Raw genomic sequence first — 20,357 nt, 5'->3', positions numbered from 1 at the left:
CATTGGTAGCCTAAAGGCGCAAAGCTTCCATAGCTAACATAACGCTCGAGTTCGACGAACTTTTGGCAGCCTCCTTAAGTGTTTCTTCAGCATATCGTAACGTAAAATAAAAATCCTTTGCTTACATGCTTGATATGTCCATTTCATGATTTGGGGCGAACCACGGATGCAAAGACAGGCAGGGAGGTAGGTACGCGATACGGCAAGCGGTTACAAGAGGTTCAAGTCCAACAACAGGAGCTACGGGTTGAGATTTTCATGATTCGGGAATAGAGCGCACATCATACACTAACTTTACATAAATGCTCCTGAATAGCCACTTCCTAAACTACCTTTGACTTCAAGTCCAGGCACCTTTTAGAGCTCTCTTTCTGCGCATTAAATGAAGCCGGCTGATGCCGTCCTCGCAGACTGAGCAAACGATTAATGACCACCATCCACTTCCGAGTTCATGCCTTTGGAGAAAAACGCATTCATTTGCTAGACGCTTCAAACCCATCGCCTTCCGTGCATATAGGAATCACACCGTTCCAAAGGACATAGCTCTCAATTAACTCGCAAATCTATCCGATATTCGCAACGCTGTCGACGAGTATGGCCGCCATGCAGCACATCTGCAATTATGACATGCGACGCCTGTCCTGATAAGCACCCGACGGCAACCCTACTCCGGCAGCTTCCTGCCCGCTCTGCGTAACCGCCGCAACCCTTGTGTCGGTCCCCCAAACGCACGGCACGCGGCATTCCTTTGCGCAGGGCCATGCCAAACGGCCCTGCAACACCTCCAAACATCATTTCCCCCAGTCCCCTGACAAATAGCAGTACCTCCCCGCCCCGCATATCCATCTTACCCGCCTACCCATCTCCACTGCATCTGAGCTTACGGCCCGTCACCATGAAAACCTAGACATCCCCAATTTCCTATCGCCCTGGATTTAACAGCTGGCTGTCTGGCTGGCTCGGGGTCCCAGCACATCTTCATGTGTGCAAGTGACGCCACTTTCACACTAACGGAACCCGACGTCTTGTCCAAGAATCCTCAACAGATGTCTTCATCCTCCGCACACTCCATCAAGCCCGGCGCGGCGGCCAAGTCAAGCCAGGCCAAGCAGCACGCATACATACATACATACATACTTCCGTGCGAGACGCTTGGCATGGTGCCCAGGCAGCAACGCTCACCCCGAACACAGCCACCTCCCCCCTCTCTCTCACACGCACACACACACACATCCTTCACACGGTCCATTCATCCGTTCGTTAGTCCGACAGTCCGTTAATCAGAGTTAGAGTCCCGAATGTGCTCATATCTGGCCGTCGTTAGGGATGTTTCGGCTCCCGGCGCGGCTCCAGGATGCGTGTGAATATGTGCACGGGCACGGGCACGGGCACGTTCTTGTCTGTCTGCCTAGGTCGGGGTATGAACAACGCCATCCGCACCCACGTCGCCAGCTTGGCGTAATCCCTTCCCCTTGTCAACCCCAGGAATGCCCACCCCCCAAAGAGGGGTTCCATTCCCTCCTGAAAGCGGTGCAGCGCTCTTTCAGTCCTTTCGGACGCAATATTCATCGCTCTCTCTATTGCACCCGTATTCTCCGTTGCATCCTGTAATGTTCCCGCGCCGTCGCCACTGCTGCCACTGCCACCGCCGCCACCGCTGCTGGTCGGCTTGGCACATTCAGACATGCAGCCTCACCAACGTGCCTGAGTGCATCAAGTTCGGGCCCTTGAAAGTATAAACAAAACTCCATTGACCACATACCGCATCCTCTACTCCAAACTCCAAACTGCACGTGCGTCTAGTAACTGTGCTCCTAATGGTATCTACGTAACTTGAGCAGGCGGAGCCCATACACACCGGTCCGACTGCGTGAGGCAGAATGGCCCATAAATTTCTTTATCAATTTCCATGCAAGCGCCACAAACGAAAATCTGAACTGTTGTCTGTTGTTTTTTTCCCTGCGATACAGCGACATACACCATGAACCACGCGACCCATCTGGGCCAGAAAAAGAGGTGTCCGTACTCGTACGGCGTTTGATGCAGTACGGCACAGCACTACAAAATCATAACAGCAACCACCATCACCGCGCGTGTGTAACGTAAAAACCAGAGATGGAACCGACATATACACTTCCCAGTGTACGGCAGCAGCAGCGGGGGGCCCCCCGTACAATTATTATTACAGCCAATCAAAATTGTAATGCAAAGTGGCGACAGCAGCAAATCTACGTTGTATTTTATTTCTATCTAAGTCCGCCTGGACTAACAATGGTAATGATGATGGATCTCCTAAGACAAAAGGTTTTGTTTCCTGCGCGGCATAATGCCGCGCAGGCGGGCCCCAACGAGGGGGGGGGCCCCAACCGGAAGGGGAGAAGCCCTCTGCAAGGTGCCCGAACCCTTCCCCCCCAAAACAGCCCTCAAAGGACCTCCGCCTCACCCAGCCCTGCTCGAGGCGCTCCCTCAAGCTCGTGCGACCGCTACTTGCTCAAAACTACTAGCACTGGCGCCAACCCAAGAATGAAATATCTCGCGTTAAAGAGCTACAATTCTACGGCCGTACAAACGCATGTGCCGTGCTAATGTCACGCAGCAGTAGCAAGCAGCCTATCTATCTATGTTGGAGGCCTGATCGGGGCCCCCTGGTTTGAAGTAGACCCCTGGCATCCGTTGTCCCCCGAAACACACAAACACAAACGTGTTTTTTTAAAACACGTGCGAAACAAAAGAATGTCTAGCAAAGCAGCTTTAGCTCTAGCATTCCTCATAAATGTCAAGTAACGGTGTGCGATGACGAATCCGCGACAGCACATAGGCCGCCGTACAAAGCCCACCCTCGCGTTTCGCGGTGTACGACTCGGGTGTACGGCATGCGATGGTGTGATTGTGTACGGAATTCACAAATAACCAGTCCGTTGAAGTATAGTTCCAAATCAAAAACTCATCAGGTCTGTCCCCCTGCTCGTTCCGAAAGACACCTGTACTGCTAATGTACTGTCAGGAAGTTAACGCGCCCTCAGAGGTCAAAATGGCAGCGTGCGTGAGCTCCATCCTGCGCCGTGGCAGCAGAACTTTTCTATCTCAACCCACATTTCCTGCTGCGGTTCAACGTTGCTTCGCTAACCGCCAATTGTACCGCCGCACACCACGGGCAACGACAACGGTAACGGTAACGATGGTAACGGTAACAGCCATGGGCGTTTCAAATGGGAGTTGTGGATGTCGTCGCCAAACAGTTTGGTCGGTTGGCGACGACTTGGACGAGCTTAGTGGCCTGGTGCTGGAGGTACGCGGGAGGGGTGCGTAAGGGCGCTAGGGTGGGTGACCCCTCTCCCTGACCTCCAACCCCCTCCCCAAACCCCCCAACCCACACACACGCGAGCAACACACAGCCTCCCTCACCTCGCCGCTAGGGGAGTGCGCGGCTGGTACTGCGCGATTACGAGGCTCGTGTCGTGGTCCCCCACACGCATACATACATACATACATACATACATACATACATACATACATACATACATACATACATACATACATACATACATACATACATACATACATACATACATACATACATACATACATACATACATACATACATACATACATACATACATACATACATACATACATACATACATACATAGATACGTGCGTAAGGAGCAGGGTGTTCTCTGCGTGGCGTTCGTCTTAGGGCAATCCTAGCAAGGGCAGTGTCATCTACCGTACGCGCCTACTGTGTGTCAAGCTCAGTACGACAGCAGCCTATTACCTAACCTAACCTAACCTAACAGTCCGTACGGCGGCGGCGCCAGCCTACGGCCCTCCCCCACCCCCCTACATCTGTTAACAACAGCAGTTGCCAAATAGCTATCCCAACAGTTGTCTTCTTCAAACGCCCCCTGGGAGCAATAAATCAGCATTTCATGCGCACCTGCATGCTGCATACATGAGATGGATGCTATAACCTTGGCAAACGTAGACACGCAGGCCGGGTCGAGTGCCATATGCCATTACCACCACGGCCAGCCCTTATCCTCTTTCCGCCCCCTCCTTTTTCCTCATGCCTCGTCAGCATGCTTGGGCTGTGATGGACGGTGATTCGCTAGGGCTACAAACCCACCTCTACACATGGTATGCCGTTATGGCTTCGTTGTGTCTGTTGGCCGTTAATCGCTGGCAGTTGGCGCCACGCGAGGAGCGTTTTGTTTGCGTAGTGCTCCTGCGCGTTTTTTACCCTGCCCTTTCACGACGGCCAAACCGCATAGGCTCCAGCCCTCCTTCGCAGGCCACTAAAGGTTATAACTACTAGTCCACAGCCCCCTACACCGCAAATGCTCACCCAGCCTTCAATGCCACCGGTACCCCGTCCCGAGCTCCGAGAGTTCCTTCCTCGTCTCGCTGTTCTTCTTCGTCGATTGTCACTAGACGGGGTACCCCGTCGCGATGCACTCGAGCAAAGTGAAGGTACTGGTTGCTGGACTTGAACCGTCGCCACCGGGCAGTCTGCATGAAGCGCCGCAGCGCCTCGTGACCATCGCCAGGCGGGAGTTGACTGTACGGCACCCAGGCACTGTACGGCAAGTCGCCGGGCCGACTGTCTGGCCTGCGGCACCGAATGCGAAACATGATGGCTGGGCCCGTAAGGTTCGGGAAGGTCCCGATGGCTACATCTTCGATGATGAGCACTTCGCCAGGTAGGGCAAGCTGTACGGTGAGCTGCAGCGGCGGGGGTAAGAGTAGACGGCTGCTACTGCTCCTGCTACTGCTGCTGCTGCTGCCACCGTTAATTCTAGCAGCTTCGGCTGCAGCTACGGCTCTGCCGCTGTCGTTAGTACTGGTGCGAATGCCACGGAGGTGATGCCGTGGGATACGACTTGCGAAATTCGCCGCGCGTGCAGCGCCGGCTGCGTCTGCAGTGGCTGGGCCCGCTGTGACGATCGGAGGGGCTCCGGCGCCGCTACCATCACCGCTGCCTCCACGGACACTGGAACGTGCGGCGGCGGCGGCGGCAGCGTCGACGATGCCGCCGCGGCTACCGCCCGCGGGGAAGTAGGTTGAGGCAATGGATGCGACACTGACCGCCTTGGCAAGAATGGCCGCGCCGTTGCCGCCGCCGCCGCCGCCGTCGCCGCCGCCGCCGATGCCGCCCATCAAGGTGTCCATGTGGAGCGGCGGCGGGGGCGGCGCCGCAGCCGCCTTCAGCATCGTGCAGGGTATGATTCCCGAGCCGCTGCAGTCCTCCTGCTCGTCCACATCATCCTCATCCTGGCCGCTGCTAAGGGACTCCTCAGCAACATTGGCAGCGGCGGGGATGCCACGGATGTCAATGCCGCCGTCGCCGTTGCCCTCGCTGCTGCCACCACCGCTGCGCGGTGACTGCCATGCGAACCGACTACCGAAGCTCGACACGGTGGCACCGTTATGCACATGGCCGCCACCTCCACTGCAGTCATCAGCGGCCGCCGACGCCGCCGATGCCGTTTCCACCGTGCCTTGTGCGTATCCTTGCCAGTCTAAGGTGGACAAGCCTGACCGCCGCAACAGCACGCAGGGTTGCCCCACAACCCTAGAGGTGCTGAAGGAGCTGCGCCACCCCGCGTTCAGAGGCGCTCGAGGTGAGGAGGGCCCCTGCGCCGTGGGGACGGCGGCGTCGGCAGAGGCGCACCGGACCTGGTGTGCCACCACCGGCTGCTGCTGCTGCTGCTGCTCCTGCTGCTGCTCCTGCTGCTGCTCCTGCTGCTGCTCCTGCTGCTGCTCCTGCTGCTGCTCCTGCTGCCGTTGCCTTTGCGTCTCCCAGGAGCGCAAGTTGGGGCCGTTTCCCGACCAGCTATGCGAGCACTGCTGCGGCTGCTGTTGTTGTTGCTGCTGCTGATGGCCGTGCTGCTGCGGCTGCTGCTGCTGATGCCGCCAGCGTAATCGTCTTTGATCTAGCAACGCCGTCAGCACTGCCGCCTCCTCTATTTCCCCTTCCTCCTCCACGTCCCCAACCACCTCCTCTTCCTCCACTTCCACCTCCGCGGAAGCCCGGAGCTGCTGACGCAACTGCTGGTGTTGGTGCTGCGACCCGCGTGCTGCCGCCGCCAAGAACGGCGGCTGCGGGCCCATCGGCGTCCGCAGGTACCGCATGCCCCGTGTGATTGGCTGCGCGGGCGCCGGTGTCGCGCAAGCCGCCGCCGCCGCCGCTGCCGCCACTGTGGTCGCCCCCCCGGCAGCAGCAATGCCGACCCGAGGCGGCAGTGGCAGCAGACTGTTTGTAGCATGTCCCGAAAAGGTGCTGCCGGCTAGGAAAGGCTGCGGCTCCCAGTGCCGCCGCGGAAAGCTGTCTTCCACTTCCCATACCCCCGAACTCGCAACGTCCGGTGTCCCTTGGAGAGCCGTGACCGTCGCTGCCACCACCGCTGCTGGCTTGTCAGCAGAGGCGGCGGCGGCAGCGGCGGTGTCCATCGCGGTCATGGCGGCGGTAGAGGCTATAGGGGTATAGGGACACTCAGCGGCCGCCGCCACAACCGCGGCGAGGGCTGCGGGTCCAGAAGGTCCGGATCCATTGGCAGGCCGTTGTTCAAGGCTGCTTTTTCGTGAGCTTGGACGCAAGGACGCGGCGGCGGCCGGAGGCGCCGCAAACCTGTTGGCGCTGCTGCTGCTGCTGCTGGCACCGCCGCCGCCGCCGCCGCCGCCGGCGTCAGAGCCGCCACCGGCGCTGCTGCCGCTGCTTGGCCGCGACCACTGCCTGCTGGCCACGAAGCCAGTAATCCTGCTTGTGGCGCTGCCGGCGAGCGACGTCAGCGTCTCCGCAACCGCCAGGAGTTGCCTCCAGGTGCTGTTCTGAGATACAGAGCCGCCGGTGGCCGCCGACGGTCGCGACGACGACGACGGCGGTGGCAGCGGCGGCGGCGGCGCCGCCGCCGCCACAGCTGGTTTTCGTGGATTCCACCCTTCAGGCGGGCTGCTGCCGCGCTCCGGCGTAGCTGCGGGTGACGGATGCACTCGCGGTGACGGTAGCCGCTTGAGTCCCAGCAATGACCGCGGCGACGACGGCCGTGACAGTGCCGCCTTGCCGTACACGCTATCCCCGTCGCCGCCGCCGCCGCCCCAGCTCCGCTGTGCCTCCACAGCGGCGACGATTGCCCCGATGGTCTCGGCGGCCGCGGTGGCGGCAACGGCTGCTGCTGCAGCGGCTGTTCCTACAGCCGCTAGCTCCAGGCTGGTGCCAGAAGGTGAGGGAGATTGAAACTCAGCGGCATCTGTCGGCGTTACAGGCCTCGCGCCCTCCATGCGACTCCGCGGCCGGAAAAGCCGCTCGCTTAAGGGGTTTTGCTGCCAGGACTCTTGCTGTGGCGGCGGCGGCGGCGACAATTCCAAAGTGCTCCCAGCGACGGTGTCACTGGCTGCCGTACCCGTCCTCAGGCCTGTACTCAACTCGGCGTTCGGAGCCTGACCAGCTATCTGACCTTGGCCATCCAAGCCTTGCCAGTCATCCAAGCTCGTCCAATCCGCCTCGGCGTCCCGTACGGGTCGCACGTGTGGCAGCGGGCTGGCTTCGTGGCCGCTGCCGTCGGCCGCACCGTCGGCACGCTCCGTCAGCAGCCGCATGGGTGCCGGTGGCAGCCACAGCGGCAATGGGGCATCGTCCTCACAGAGTATTGGGACTACTTCAAGGTAGTCTGTGACGTCGCTGGCCCACGGCGGCGGCGGCGGTGGTGGCGCCGCCGCCGCGTGCGTGCAGTTCGCCGGGATGGCCGTACGAGCATCGGGCAAGCCAGCGTCATCAGATAAAGTCCTCCAACCGCCGCTGCCGCCGCAGCTCCCTACCCCGCCACCACCGGCCATCACCGCCTCACCCGTGCCCCCCATGCTCGCCCGTACGGCGGCCCGTACAGCGGCCATGGAGTGCAGGTTGTTGCGTGGCGGGTGCAGTCGCGGCCGCGACGGCTGCACCGCTAGCCCGGCAACACCCGCGGTCGCGCCGTACGCCTGTTCGTACAGCCTGAGTGCCCGGCCACGTGCTGGCTGGTTATGACTCATGGCTCGCAAGATTGGGCTTTTCGATACCCCACGGATCGGCTGCGCCGGGCTGCAAGCAGGCGGCGGTCCCCGAGCCATCCCCACTGCCGTCGCCGCTGCCGTCGTCGCCGTCGCCGTCGGCTGTAGCTGCCTACCACTATTGGAGAGACGGAGTACGTGCATTGTGTTGTCGTCTTCCTCGTCAACGCAGCTTCCGCCGCCGTTGGCGCCACCACACACACGATCGTCGCCGTCATCATCGCCGCCGCCGCCGCCAAGCCTTGAAAGGAACGGTGACAACCCGTCCCCCTTGGGACGAGCAGCCTGTACGGCGGTGGCGGCAGGGGGGGTCAGCGGATCTGCCCACCGACCAAAGAGCCGCCCGCCTGGTGCTACGTCAACGTACGACACCTCCCGGCCAGTGTACGACATCTGGTTCCCGTTCAAGTCCTGGCCCCGGCGGCAGCAGCAGGAGGAGGACATTCCCAATGAGATAACGTTGGTGGGGAAAAGAAAGCAGAAAAACACACACGCACACGCACACGCTCATGGGTCGCGCCGTGTCATCAACGCAGGTACACCTGTCAAGGCAGGAGGGAAGTCGCTCATGGCCACGTCCCTCAGCTGCAACCGCCCCATACCCCCCCTTCCCTCCCTCCCTCCCTCTCGTCTCCCTCCCTGGGGTGTGGGAAATGCTGTTGGCCATTCGACACGTGTGCCCTCCTCTAGATCATGCACCCCAGGCATTGCCTTCGACATTACCCGAATCATGTACGAGCTGGAGGGGCCCCGGGACGCCGCCGCCGCCGTTTTCTCATCCTCGTCCTCCACCTCCTCCTTACCGCCAGCGGACACCGCGCGGTTGGCGGGATCCCCCGGCCGTTGTAGCCGCCGCCGCCGCCGCCGCCGCTGCACCGCAGCGTAGACGCCAAAGGCGACTGCCACTAAGGCTGCCGTACCCACGGCTGACGCCACGGCGGCGGGCAGGGTCGCGCTCTTCTGCGACGGCGGCCAAGTGAGGGAACGCAGAAGCAGTCTCTAGACTCGTGGCAGGGGAGGACGTAGTACAACAAGAGCCGCGAACGATAGGTCGCCTCTACAAAATTGCCCCCCATAAAGACCCTGATTTGCCCCTAAAAGAGAGCCAGCAGGCCAGTTCCCCCATAGCCCATAGCCACTAGCAAAGTACCTGTACGGCATCGGTACTGCTGCTTCCGCTAGGGCTCACAGCTGCAGCTCCCGGCCGAACCGTGATGCTACAGCTGGAGGCGCCGTCAGCGCTAGAGGCGCCGTTGTTGCCCGCCGCGCATTCCGCTGCCAGCGCCGCCGCGCCCTCCGCGCTCAGTGGTACCTCGTACGTCACTCGTACCTGGTGTACGGCAAAATAAGCCACACGAACGAACGCACACAGGCGATGAAAAGGTGCGACGAAGTTTACAATAGGTGGCTTCGTCGCGTCAGATGCCTCTGCCGGTTTATATCTGGCAGCTCCTAGATTCTAAATCTCCGTTCACTGTCCTCCCGACAGGTTCCCCGCTCGAATCGCACATTCTGCGGAAAATAAAAGATATTGCTCATTGGCCCAAGATGGCCAGGGCCGCGGTCCCAGACAATCCTGGTGTCGATCCTGGCTTGCTTCCCCGCCCTGGAGTTCTTGCGACACACATGACCGTTCCGTGTACTCAGGAAACAAATGCTCGAACTTAGGCCGCACTTTTCCAACAACTACACTTACAGACTTCATAAACTATCACGATGTAAGATTCCCGTGAAACCCCCACGCAAAGCCCTAAAATCCCTGATAAGCCCCCATATCTTCAATCCCGATAGATCCCACCTTGGTTGACACGGTGATCTCATCAGCCGCCGGGCTGCAAACCAGCAGCTGGGGCTGCCCGGTGACACCATTTGGCAATGAGGATTCTTGCGCAGTCTGCCAGGACTTCATGCTGTTGTACACCTCCGTAAGGATAGACGGGCTAACGCTGCTACTGCTGCTGCTGCTGCTACTGCCACCGCTGCTGCTGCTGCTGCCAGATCCTGATAGCGGTGGCGTGGTGCGTGCCGGCGTGGTTACTTCAAACATCATCGTGGCACTGGTGGAACCGGCGCAAGCACCCACTGAGTGCTTCTCCGTCTGGCCGCCGGCGGCGGCAGCGCTGCCGCTGCCGCTGACGCCGGGATGGACGTCCGGCGGCGGCGGCGGCGGCAGCGCCGCCAGCTCCCCCAGCAGCATCTGACGGCGGTGGCTTGGCAGCGCTGTAGCCGCTGCCGCCGCCGCGGCGGCAGCGGCAACGGAGCTTATCCTCTGGTTGAGGAATGTGGAGGTGTTGGCTGTACACGCCACCGCCGTCAAGTTGGTGCCGCTGAAGGGCAGCCACGTCAAAAACTGCTGCCGTACGGACTTCATGAAGTCGGCGGCGCAGGCCTACGAGGAGCAGGACGGGGCGGGAAGATGAACCACGGACGAGTGAGGATGGGGAGGGACAACATTACCCCGGATGGAAACCGGCGCAGACAGACACTGTTACTAACCGGACACCCCTCGACCAAAGACACAGGAACCGTACGACTGAAGGTACGACTGAGGTACGACACGTGCTGCCAGCCCCGTGTTGTCAACACGAACAACATCAAATTTATTTGAATTCAAAACGAAGGAGCTGGATGGACGGGTGGACGGATGGATGGAGCGAGGACTTTGATGGATCCTGGATCCAGGCGCCGTGCTTGGATTTGCCTCGAATCCACTTTCGTTCATCCCCACACCACGAAAACCCTGTGGAATCACCTTCGTGGCGTCCGCCCCGCTGCCGCCGCCGCCGACAGCCACTATCGCCAGCGGCACCCGGACTGTGTACGACAGCGGCCGTACTACCTTGGAGCCAGGAAACAACACCGTCAGCAGCGTTGAGTCGGACATCTCCAGGCCCTCAAGTACTGAATCGCGTGTAACCGTCATGATAGCGTACGGCACGCCTGACGTGTCCAGCAGTGACGGCGGTACCGTACGGTTAGACGGGATGGGTGTTAGCGGGGGCGATGCCGGCGGAGGCGGAGGTAACGTTTGTGGCATCGACAGTGGCGGAGTGCTGGGTAATGCCGACGGTGGCGGCAACGACGGCGAGGGACTGGCCGGTGCGAATGGCGGCGGTGGTGGTGGCGGCGGGCGCCGGACAGCTGCAGGAGGCGCAAGTGGCTGAGGCGACGGCGCCGCTAACGGCGGATCATACGATTGAGAAGGGGGTTTAAATGACGACGGCGGCAGCGACGGGGATACAGTCGCCGGTGGCAATGACGGGGGTGCCGGTGGAGACGGCGGCGGCAACGACGGGGTCGTCAGGATCGGGAATGCAGGTAAGGGAATATTCGGCGCCGGAGTAGCCGAGGGCGACCGGACGGGGGGTGGCGGGGTCACCAGCGGGACTGGAGGATGTGGCGGCGGCGGCGGCAGAGGAGGAGGGGATGGCGGCGGCAATGCTGGCGGCGGGGATGATGCTGGCGGCGATGGCGGAGGCAGTGACGGCGGAGGCGGTGACGGTGGAGGCAGTGATGGAGGCGGAGGTGACGGCGGAGGCAGTGACGGCGGAGGCAGAGACGGCGGAGGCACCGACGGCGGAAGCAGTGATGACGGAGGCAGTGACGGCGGAGGCAGTGACGGCGGAGGCAGTGACAGCGGAGGCAGTGACAGCGGAGGGAGTGACGGTGCAGGCAGTGACGACGGCGGCAGAGACGGCGGAGGCAGTGACGGCGGAGGCACCGACGGCGGAGGCAGTGACGGTGGAGGCAGTGATGGCGGAGGCAGTGATGGCGGAGGCAGTGATGGCGGAGGCAGTGACGGCGGAGGCAGTGACGGTGGAGGCAGTGACAGCGGAGGCAGTGACGGCGGAGGCAGTGACGGTGCAGGCAGTAATGGCGGAGGGAGTGACGGCGGAGGCAGTGACGGTGCAGGCAGTGACGGCGGAGGCAATGAAGGCGGAGGCAGTGACGGCGGAGGCAGTGACGGCGCAGGCAGTGATGGCGGAGGCAGTGCCGGCGGAGGCAGTGACGGCGGAGGCAATGACGGCGGAGGCGGCGATGGCGGAGGCAGTGACGGCGGAGGCGGTGACGGTGGAGGCAGTGATGGAGGCGGAGGTGACGGCGGAGGCAGTGACGGCGGAGGCAGAGACGGCGGAGGCACCGACGGCGGAAGCAGTGATGGCGGAGGCAGTGACGGCGGAGGCAGTGACGGCGGAGGCAGTGACGGCGGAGGCAGTGACAGCGGAGGCAGTGACGGCGCAGGCAGTGACGGCGGCGGCAGTGACGGCGGAGGCAGTGACGGCGGAGGCAGTGACGGCGGAGGCAGTGACGGTGGAGGCACCGACGGCGGAAGCAGTGATGACGGAGGCAGTGACGGCGTAGGCAGTGACAGCGGAGGCAGTGACGGCGGAGGCAGTGACGGCGGAGGCAGTGACGGTGCAGGCAGTAATGGCGGAGGGAGTGACGGCGGAGGCAGTGACGGCGGAGGCAATGACGGTGCAGGCAGTGACGGCGGAGGCAGTGACGGCGGAGGCAGTGACGGCGGAGGCAGTGACGGCAGAGGCAGTGACGGCGGAGGCAGTGACGGCGGAGGCAGTGACGGCGGAGGCAGTGACGGCGGAGGCAGTGACGGCGGAGGCAGTGACAGCGGAGGCAGTGACGGCGGAGGCAGTGACGGCGGAGGCAGTGACGGTGCAGGCAGTAATGGCGGCGGGAGTGACGGCGGAGGCAGTGACGGCGGAGGCAATGACGGTGCAGGCAGTGACGGCGGAGGCAGTGACGGCGGAGGCAGTGACGGCAGAGGCAGTGACGGCAGAGGCAGTGACGGCGGAGGCACCGACGGCGGAGGCAGTGATGGCGGAGGCAGTGACGGCGGAGGCAACGACGGCGGAAGCAGTGATGACGGAGGCAGTGACGGCGTAGGCAGTGACAGCGGAGGCAGTGACGGCGGAGGCAGTGACGGCGGAGGCAGTGACGGTGCAGGCAGTAATGGCGGCGGGAGTGACGGCGGAGGCAGTGACGGCGGAGGCAATGACGGTGCAGGCAGTGACGGCGGAGGCAGTGACGGCGGAGGCAGTGACGGCAGAGGCAGTGACGGCAGAGGCAGTGACGGCGGAGGCACCGACGGCGGAGGCAGTGATGGCGGAGGCAGTGACGGCGGAGGCAATGATGGCGGAGGCAGTGATGGCGGAGGCAGTGACGGTGGAGGCAGTGATGGCGGAGGCAATGACGGCGGAGGCAGTGACGGCGGGGGCAGAGACGGCGGAGGCAGTGACGGCGGAAGCAGTGATGACGGAGGCAGTGACGGCGGAGGCAGTGACGGCGGAGGCAGTGACGGCGGAGGCAGTGACGGCGGAGGCAGTGACGGCGCAGGCAGTGACGGCGGAGGCAGTGACGGTGCAGGCAGTAATGGCGGAGGGAGTGATGGCGGAGGCAGTGACGGCGGAGGCAGTGACGGCGCAGGCAGTGACGGCGGAGGCAATGACGGCGGAGGCAGTGACGGCGGAGGCAGTGACGGCGGAGGCAGTGATGGCGGAGGCAGTGACGGCGGAGGCAGTGACGGCGGAGGCAGTGACGGCGGAGGCAGTGACGGCGGAGGCAGTGACGGCGGAGGCAGTGACGGCGGAGGCAGTGACGGCGGAGGCAGTGATGGCGGAGGGAGTGACGGCGGAGGCAATGATGGCGGAGGCAGTGACGGCGGAGGCAGTGACGGCGGAGGCAGTGACGGCGGAGGCAGTGACGGCGGAGGCAGTGACGGCGGAGGCAATGATGGCGGAGGGAGTGACGGCGGAGGCAATGACGGCGGAGGCACTGACGGTGGAGGCAGTGATGACGGAGGCAGTGACGGCAGCACAACCGATGGTGGGAGTCCTGGTGGCGGAGGCAATGACAGCGGTGGAGGTGCCACCTGTTGAGGCACCGACGGCGGCGGCAGTGACGGCGCCGGCAGCGACAGCGGGGACGGTAACGGCGGAGGCACTGACGGTGCAGGCAATGACGCCGGAGGCAGTGACGGCGGCGGCGCCGACGCTGGCAATGATGGTGGGGGTACGGATGGCAGCGGCAGAGACGGCGGTAGCAGCGGCGGCGGTGGCAAGGACGGCGGCGGAGGCAAGGGAGGCGGCACGGAAGGTGACGGTGACGGCGACGTTGGCGATAACGATGGTGAGGGTGATGGTGCTTGCGGTGGCAACAGCGGAGGCAACAGCGGAGGCGACGGTAAAATAGGGGGCGCTGATAAAGGTGACGGCGACGCGCCGGGCGGTACGGCTAGCGGCGACGACGGCGGCAGCGATTCCAATATTGTTTGCGGCGACGGCGGAGAGAGCCGGGAGAGCTACCGGCGACGGGGCGGAGGGGCCAGGGGCGGTGGCAGCGACGGCGGTGGAGACGCCAGGAGCGGTAGCGGTGACGGCGGTGGAGAAGATAGGGGCGGTGGCGGTGGAGAGGCCAGGGGCGGTGGCGGCGACGGCGGCGGAGAGGCCAGCGGCGGTGGCGGCGACGGCGGCGGAGAGGCCAGGGGCGGTAGCGGCGACGGCGGCGGAGAGGTCAGGGGCGGTGGCGGCGACGGTGGCGGAGAGGCCAGGGGCGGTGGCGGCGGCGACGGCGGCAGAGAGGCCAGCGGCGGTAGCTGCGACGGCGGCGGAGAGGCCAGCGGCGGTGGCGGCGACGGCGGCGGAGGGGCCAGGGGCGGTGGCGGCAACGGCGGCGGAGATGTCCGGGGCGGTGGCGGCGACGACGGCGGAGAGGATAGGATCGGTGACGGCGACGGCAGCGGAGAGGCCAGGGGCGGTAGCGGCGACGGCGGTGGAGAGGTCAGGGGCGGTGGCGGCGAGGGCGGCAGAGAGGTCAGCGGCGGTAGCGGCGACGGTGGCGGAGAGGCCAGGGGCGGTAGCGGCGACGGCGGTGGAGAGATCAGGGGCGGTGGCGGCGACGGTGGCGGAGAGGCCAGGGGCGGTGGCGGCGACGGCGGTGGAGAGGCCAGGGCCAATGGCGGCGACGGCGGCGGCGAATTGCCACGGCCGTTGGCGCGACGTGTAGACCGCATCAATGCCCAGTGTCGCATCCATCTTGAACCGTACGGACTTGGTTGGGCCGTACAGCGCTGTGGTGTTACACAAGATCCAGAAGGGTCGTTCGGAGGCCGAATAGCCCAGGCAGGGAGATGTACGGTCCGTGCTGCAGGGCACCTGTGCCGTACCGAGAAACACATACACACATACGCACGCACACGCATGCCAATTACGAAGGGGGGTCCAAGCCACAAATGGGATGAAGGGCGCTGGATGTAAGATGCTCATGTTAAACTTTGGAAGTTTCGAGAGGGGATTGTTCGTCAACTGGTTCCCGCCGGATGGTGAAGGGAACGAATCCCCCAAACCCCCGACACTCTCAAGGTCACCAGCGGCTCCCCCGGCGACGGCGAAGAGCGTAAACAAATGGACATGTTAGGATGTTATGATGGTGTGTGGTATGGTGTGGTGGTGGAAGTAAGTAAGTAAGTAAGTAAGTAAGGAAGTACGTAAGTAAGTACGTAAGTAAGTAAGTAAGTAAGTAAGTAAGTAAGTAAGTAAGTATGTTCCCCTGCAAGATGCACTCTCAGCTGGCTGTCTGGTGGGCTGGCGGATGCCAGTCGGCAGCTGGCAGTGCAAGGAACATCGTCCACTGATTGGTTGACTGTCTAGCTGCAAAGACGCAAAGTATCGTCCCACAGGAACATCTCGACACGCTGTGCAGCTAGCCGGCTGTCTAGCAGCCCCTTACCCCTGTTCTACCGTATCCACCATGGTCTCAGTCAGAAAGGGGAGACGACACGTCCATCTGACACACTAGAAAGCAGGTAGATATACGGAGAGACAGGCAAACAGACAGGCAGCTGAGCAGGTATGCAGGTAGGTAGGTAGATAAGCGGTACGGCACACCTTATCGGGCGACCTCTTGCTGTCGTCGTAAATGACAAACACGGAGTCAGTGCTGACGGCCTCTAGGGCGCTTACCACGAAAATCCCCACCTGCAGGGGGGGGGAAATGGGGAGAAGCGCGCTTTGCGTGTGTGTGTGTGTATGTATGTATGTATGTATGTATGTATGTATGTATGTATGTATGTATGTATGTATGTATGTATGTATGTATGTATGTATGTATGTATGTATGTATGTATGTATGACTTAGATTACACTGTGGGCCGCGAGAGCCGGGGGCCGAAGCCGAAACACAGCGCAAGGGTCGGGAGCACACAGCCCAAGTCGGTTAGTCTTGTGTGCTCCCGACCCCGACTCAGACTGCTAACACTCTACGCAGCCATTCCGCTGCCCCTCCATCCGGGGATGGCGCTGCAGTGAAAACACCACGAAGGGCTCTCAGGTCCCGCTAGAGCGAGTCCACAAGTCTCAGCTAGGGCAAAATCAAAGGCTCTCTGAAACAACCCCCCAAAACACCACCAACGAAAACGGGAAACAAACAAACAAATATTCGGTTAGGGCAGTCCCGGCAGGGGAGGGCTCCTGATATACCTAACAGGCCAAAAAAAAAACTCCAAGAGAGAAAGGCTAAGAGAGCTCGACACCACAAGACGTCTTGCAACCACCTTAAAACAACTTAAAACAACTGACCTATGTATGTATGATGTGTGAAACAGGGGGGTATATCTTCACCCGCGGCAGCTACCCTGCGAAACCCTTCCTTCCCCAGTATTTCGGGGCACCCTCATCCAGTCACCCTAGTCAACTTCTCAGTGGATCGCTCAGGTTCCGCACCCACCACCAGCATCCAACGGAATCTGCCGGGTCGACAGCGGCCCAACTCCGTTCCTGGTCGGCTCGCAGGTTAACTTTACCCCAGGTCACCACCGTCCATCAACTAGGGGCGCAATGCCTTCCACCATCGGAAGGACTTTGACCCTAATGGGTATCGATCCCGGAATCTCTCGGGGGCAATGGTCGCGCCTTACTGTAGTGCCAAACCCTATATATGTATGTATGTATGTATGTATGTATGTATGTATGTATGTATGTATGTATGTATGTATGTATGTATGTATGTATGTATGTATGTATGTATGTATGTATGTGTGTGTGTGTGTATGTGTGTATGTATGTGTGTGTGTTTTAATGATCTGAGCCATGGTGTATGAAATGGCGATGATGGCGATACACGATTAACTTTAACAAAGCGAGCTCCGCAGTCACCGTCGTGAAAATTACCAATGAACATATGTTGCTGGAATATAAAAACAATATACTTGGATTGGAAAGAGTGACGCCAGAGCCAGTTGGAATAAGCGGCGCTGTAGTGGCGAAAGGCGACTGTCTACCAGCGTACTACATGCACCAGCTGCCGTACCACATGCACCAGCTGCCGTACTACACGCACCAAGTGCCGTACTACATGAACCAGTTGCCGTGCTACATGCATCATTTGGTCTCCATGGGATGTTCAGTTGCGACGATGTGGGAGTTAGCCGTACACTTGCCGTACAACATCCGTACCCTTTCCAGGCTGCACACCTGCCGCATGTAAACAGAGGTGCCGAAGCTAACGGTGATTTGGGACTGGGCGCGGTCCAAGGTGTCGTTGGTGAGGAAAAATACGGCCGAACGGTCCGCTGCCGTATTGGGCGGCCCAGCAAGGCAGCGAGGCCCGTTGTAGTCAGGTGGGCCCGATAGCGCCAGGACGTTGGCGACGGAAAGGTCCTTCGGTTCAGGGCTTGCGGACGCTGAGGCACCATATTGTACAACATCATTCGCCGTACAGGTAGAGATTGGCGTGGGACAAGGTGCAGCGCCGCTGCTGAGCGGCAGGAGCGGCAGGAGGAGGAGGAGGAGGAGGAGGAAGAGAAGCAGCGGGAGCGGGAATGGGAACGGGACCCGGCACATGGCCTGCCAGGGTTGCGCGGCTGGCCACGGTCGCTCCCTTGATAAGCACTGAGCCGCTGGCCGTGGGTTAGGAGATCCCGTCCGACTCGGCTGCCCTGGGACATAGTAGCCGCTGCCATGGCAGTCGGCCTGCTGTTTGAATGCGACAAGGGAGGTATCATTACCGAAGCACCGGGACTGCGTGAGGGCCTCCGTAATCGTTAGGCGACTCCGAGGATTATTATTATTGTTGGAGGGCTGCCAGAGTTCCTGGCCCTTTTGGGATGTCCATTTCGCTGTTTCAGCTTGTCCCAACTGCAGCAGCGTGGGCATAAGCGTATCGCCAACTGCAGTCACCTTAGCCGCGGCGGCTGAAAGCCGCGGCTTTTCCAGCCGACGTCCAGTGCAGAAGCTGTGCCCGACGTGAAAAAGCTGGACCAGATATTTGTGACGCCTTGGGCGGATATCTTTGATACGTAGATAGGCCTAATTATGAGGTGATGAAACCAGTTATGTGCAAAGCCACCTTTGCACTAGGCGACCAGCTGCGCCATACGGACGCCTCCCATCAATAACCAAGACGCCACTGGTTAACTCCAGCAACCCGTTGCCAAGATTGCATGCCATTGAGAAATGATATGACACATAAACCGAGCTTACATTCGGCGCCAATTGAACGGACTGTTCGGGTCCTTGCGTACCCCACAACTTTCAAGTGAAGGCCCGTTTTACGAAGCGAAGAACAGATTCGGATTGGTGACTACCGAAATCCTACCTATGAGCGCATGTCAGTCATTTCTGTAATATGCTTTTCCAAGGAATTCCTATGCGCGCTCTTGTATAACTAGAGCATGAGTTCTTGGTAATGTTACATGATAAGCTGGGACATATGGACAAACTATTAACTAATAGATCAAGAAAGCTCCTTTAACCCTATAATCCGCGCGTACTTCATCATGTCCTGTACTGCCGATTATCGATGCAGTAATCCCCACTTGCTCGATTCGCCTCTGCTGCGCACACTGTTAAGCTTCGCAATCTGTTGTATTACTTGGTTTGTTTTATAATTTCTCTAAGTACTCCTAGCTAGGGCACGCTTTCATTTGTGAAAACCGCTAGGCCACATGGCCGCATGGCACAGGGAGGTTCCGCACCACTGCCATCTCTCCTTTCCACAATCCACGCACGTTTCACACTAGTACAATATCAAAATTAGGGATCAATCTTTACGGGGAAGGACCATGCTGAGCCCGCCCAAGCCTTTATGGCCGTCCACATGCAGTACACACTTCGGATTCGCTACGAGCTGCTCGCCATGTCGCACTTGCAGTAACTGCAATGCCGAGCTCCTAGGTCCTCTTGCCACAAAGCAAAATTCGTAGTATTAAGTCCGGCTTGAATGTGGCAGAAGTCATTAGCCGCCAAACGCGTGTAAGCGCTTCGTGCGTTCGCGCTCTCGCTTAACCTTCTGTCTCAGGTCAGGTAATCGAAGCTGGGTTGACCCCCCTTAATCTAGTTCCCTACCACAAAAGCTTGATGTGTGTGGTCCACAAAAGTAAGGTTACTTCATCTAGCAGCACGTGATCACTTCGCGCGCGTGTTGTTCACTACCGTGTCATGTTAACTTCTACTAGAATTCCAGTAAAATTTTGGTCATTTACAGGCGACACTCTCGTATGATAGGTAGGGACGGTGCCTACCTATTACAACGGAGTGTTGCCTATAGGTGATGATTAAAGCTTTTACTGACGTAACCCACCGTGGAAAAGGCCCAGCCATAGAACAAATAGGGGCACACGCGGACGGCGGGAGGACGGGTCCTGCCAGAACCTGCCAGGACCTGGCTGCAGTGCAGAGACAGAACACAACGCGATACAGCAAGCGACAAAAAAGGAATTCCTGTGCCAGCGACTGGGAAACACATTAATAACCGTCATATTATAGTGATATTCACGCTCGCAGAGAGGATGTGGTCTGCACAGCAGGCAGTCACCTGGCCGAGAGTGGCACAGCCCGTGGCAGAAAGCCCGTGGCAGAAAGCCCTCTGCATAAACCTGTAGCTCTCTGAGCTCTCTGTTCTCATCAGCAGCCGTCATCATGCATCATGGACGGCCCCCCTTTGCAAGTTACTAACTGCCATTTCCGCGGCTGTCACTGCTGCTGCTGTAGCTGCTGCTATTACTGTTGCTATCACTGCTGCTGCTGTTGCTGCTGCTGCTATTTCTGCTGCTATGACCCCATGTCCAGAGAGAGATGTCTAGCCGGATGTATCCATGCATCCATACATGTGTGGTGTGTATGTGTATGTGAATGTGTGTAAGTATTGTTACATATCTTGACAGGCCTGGCACTGGCTAGGGGTTGCTGCCTAGCCCCAATGGACAAGACCGGGAGCCCCCGGGGGGAAAGGGGCGGGGCGTTAGGGGCCACTATTCCCTCCCGCTTGACACGGAGTGCGTGTGCATATGTGTGTTTTAA

At 60.3% G+C, this 20,357-nt stretch overlaps 1 protein-coding gene across 1 annotated transcript; it reads right to left on the bottom strand.

The window, feature by feature from the left end:
• Positions 1-3,205: 3,205 nt before the first annotated feature.
• On the bottom strand, positions 3,206-19,658 carry VOLCADRAFT_97190 (uncharacterized protein; the record flags this gene model as incomplete). The annotated part of the gene is made up of 15 exons (XM_002956145.1): positions 3,206-3,283; positions 3,938-3,944; positions 4,346-4,691; positions 4,788-5,634; positions 5,998-6,147; positions 6,745-8,331; positions 8,770-9,006; positions 9,197-9,376; positions 9,845-9,898; positions 10,130-10,435; positions 10,799-11,138; positions 14,595-15,130; positions 15,948-16,037; positions 17,532-17,814; positions 19,639-19,658. 15 exons carry the CDS (start codon positions 19,656-19,658, stop codon positions 3,206-3,208), a joined length of 5,061 nt encoding a protein of 1,686 aa, XP_002956191.1.
• Positions 19,659-20,357: the final 699 nt, after the last annotated feature.

The sequence above is a fragment of the Volvox carteri genome, assembly GCF_000143455.1.
Source record: "Volvox carteri f. nagariensis unplaced genomic scaffold VOLCAscaffold_58, whole genome shotgun sequence".
In the NCBI taxonomy this organism is placed as follows: Eukaryota; Viridiplantae; Chlorophyta; class Chlorophyceae; order Chlamydomonadales; family Volvocaceae; genus Volvox; species Volvox carteri.
The sequence above is the reverse complement of the archived record's forward strand: the minus strand, read 5'-3'. Positions and strand labels throughout refer to the sequence as shown.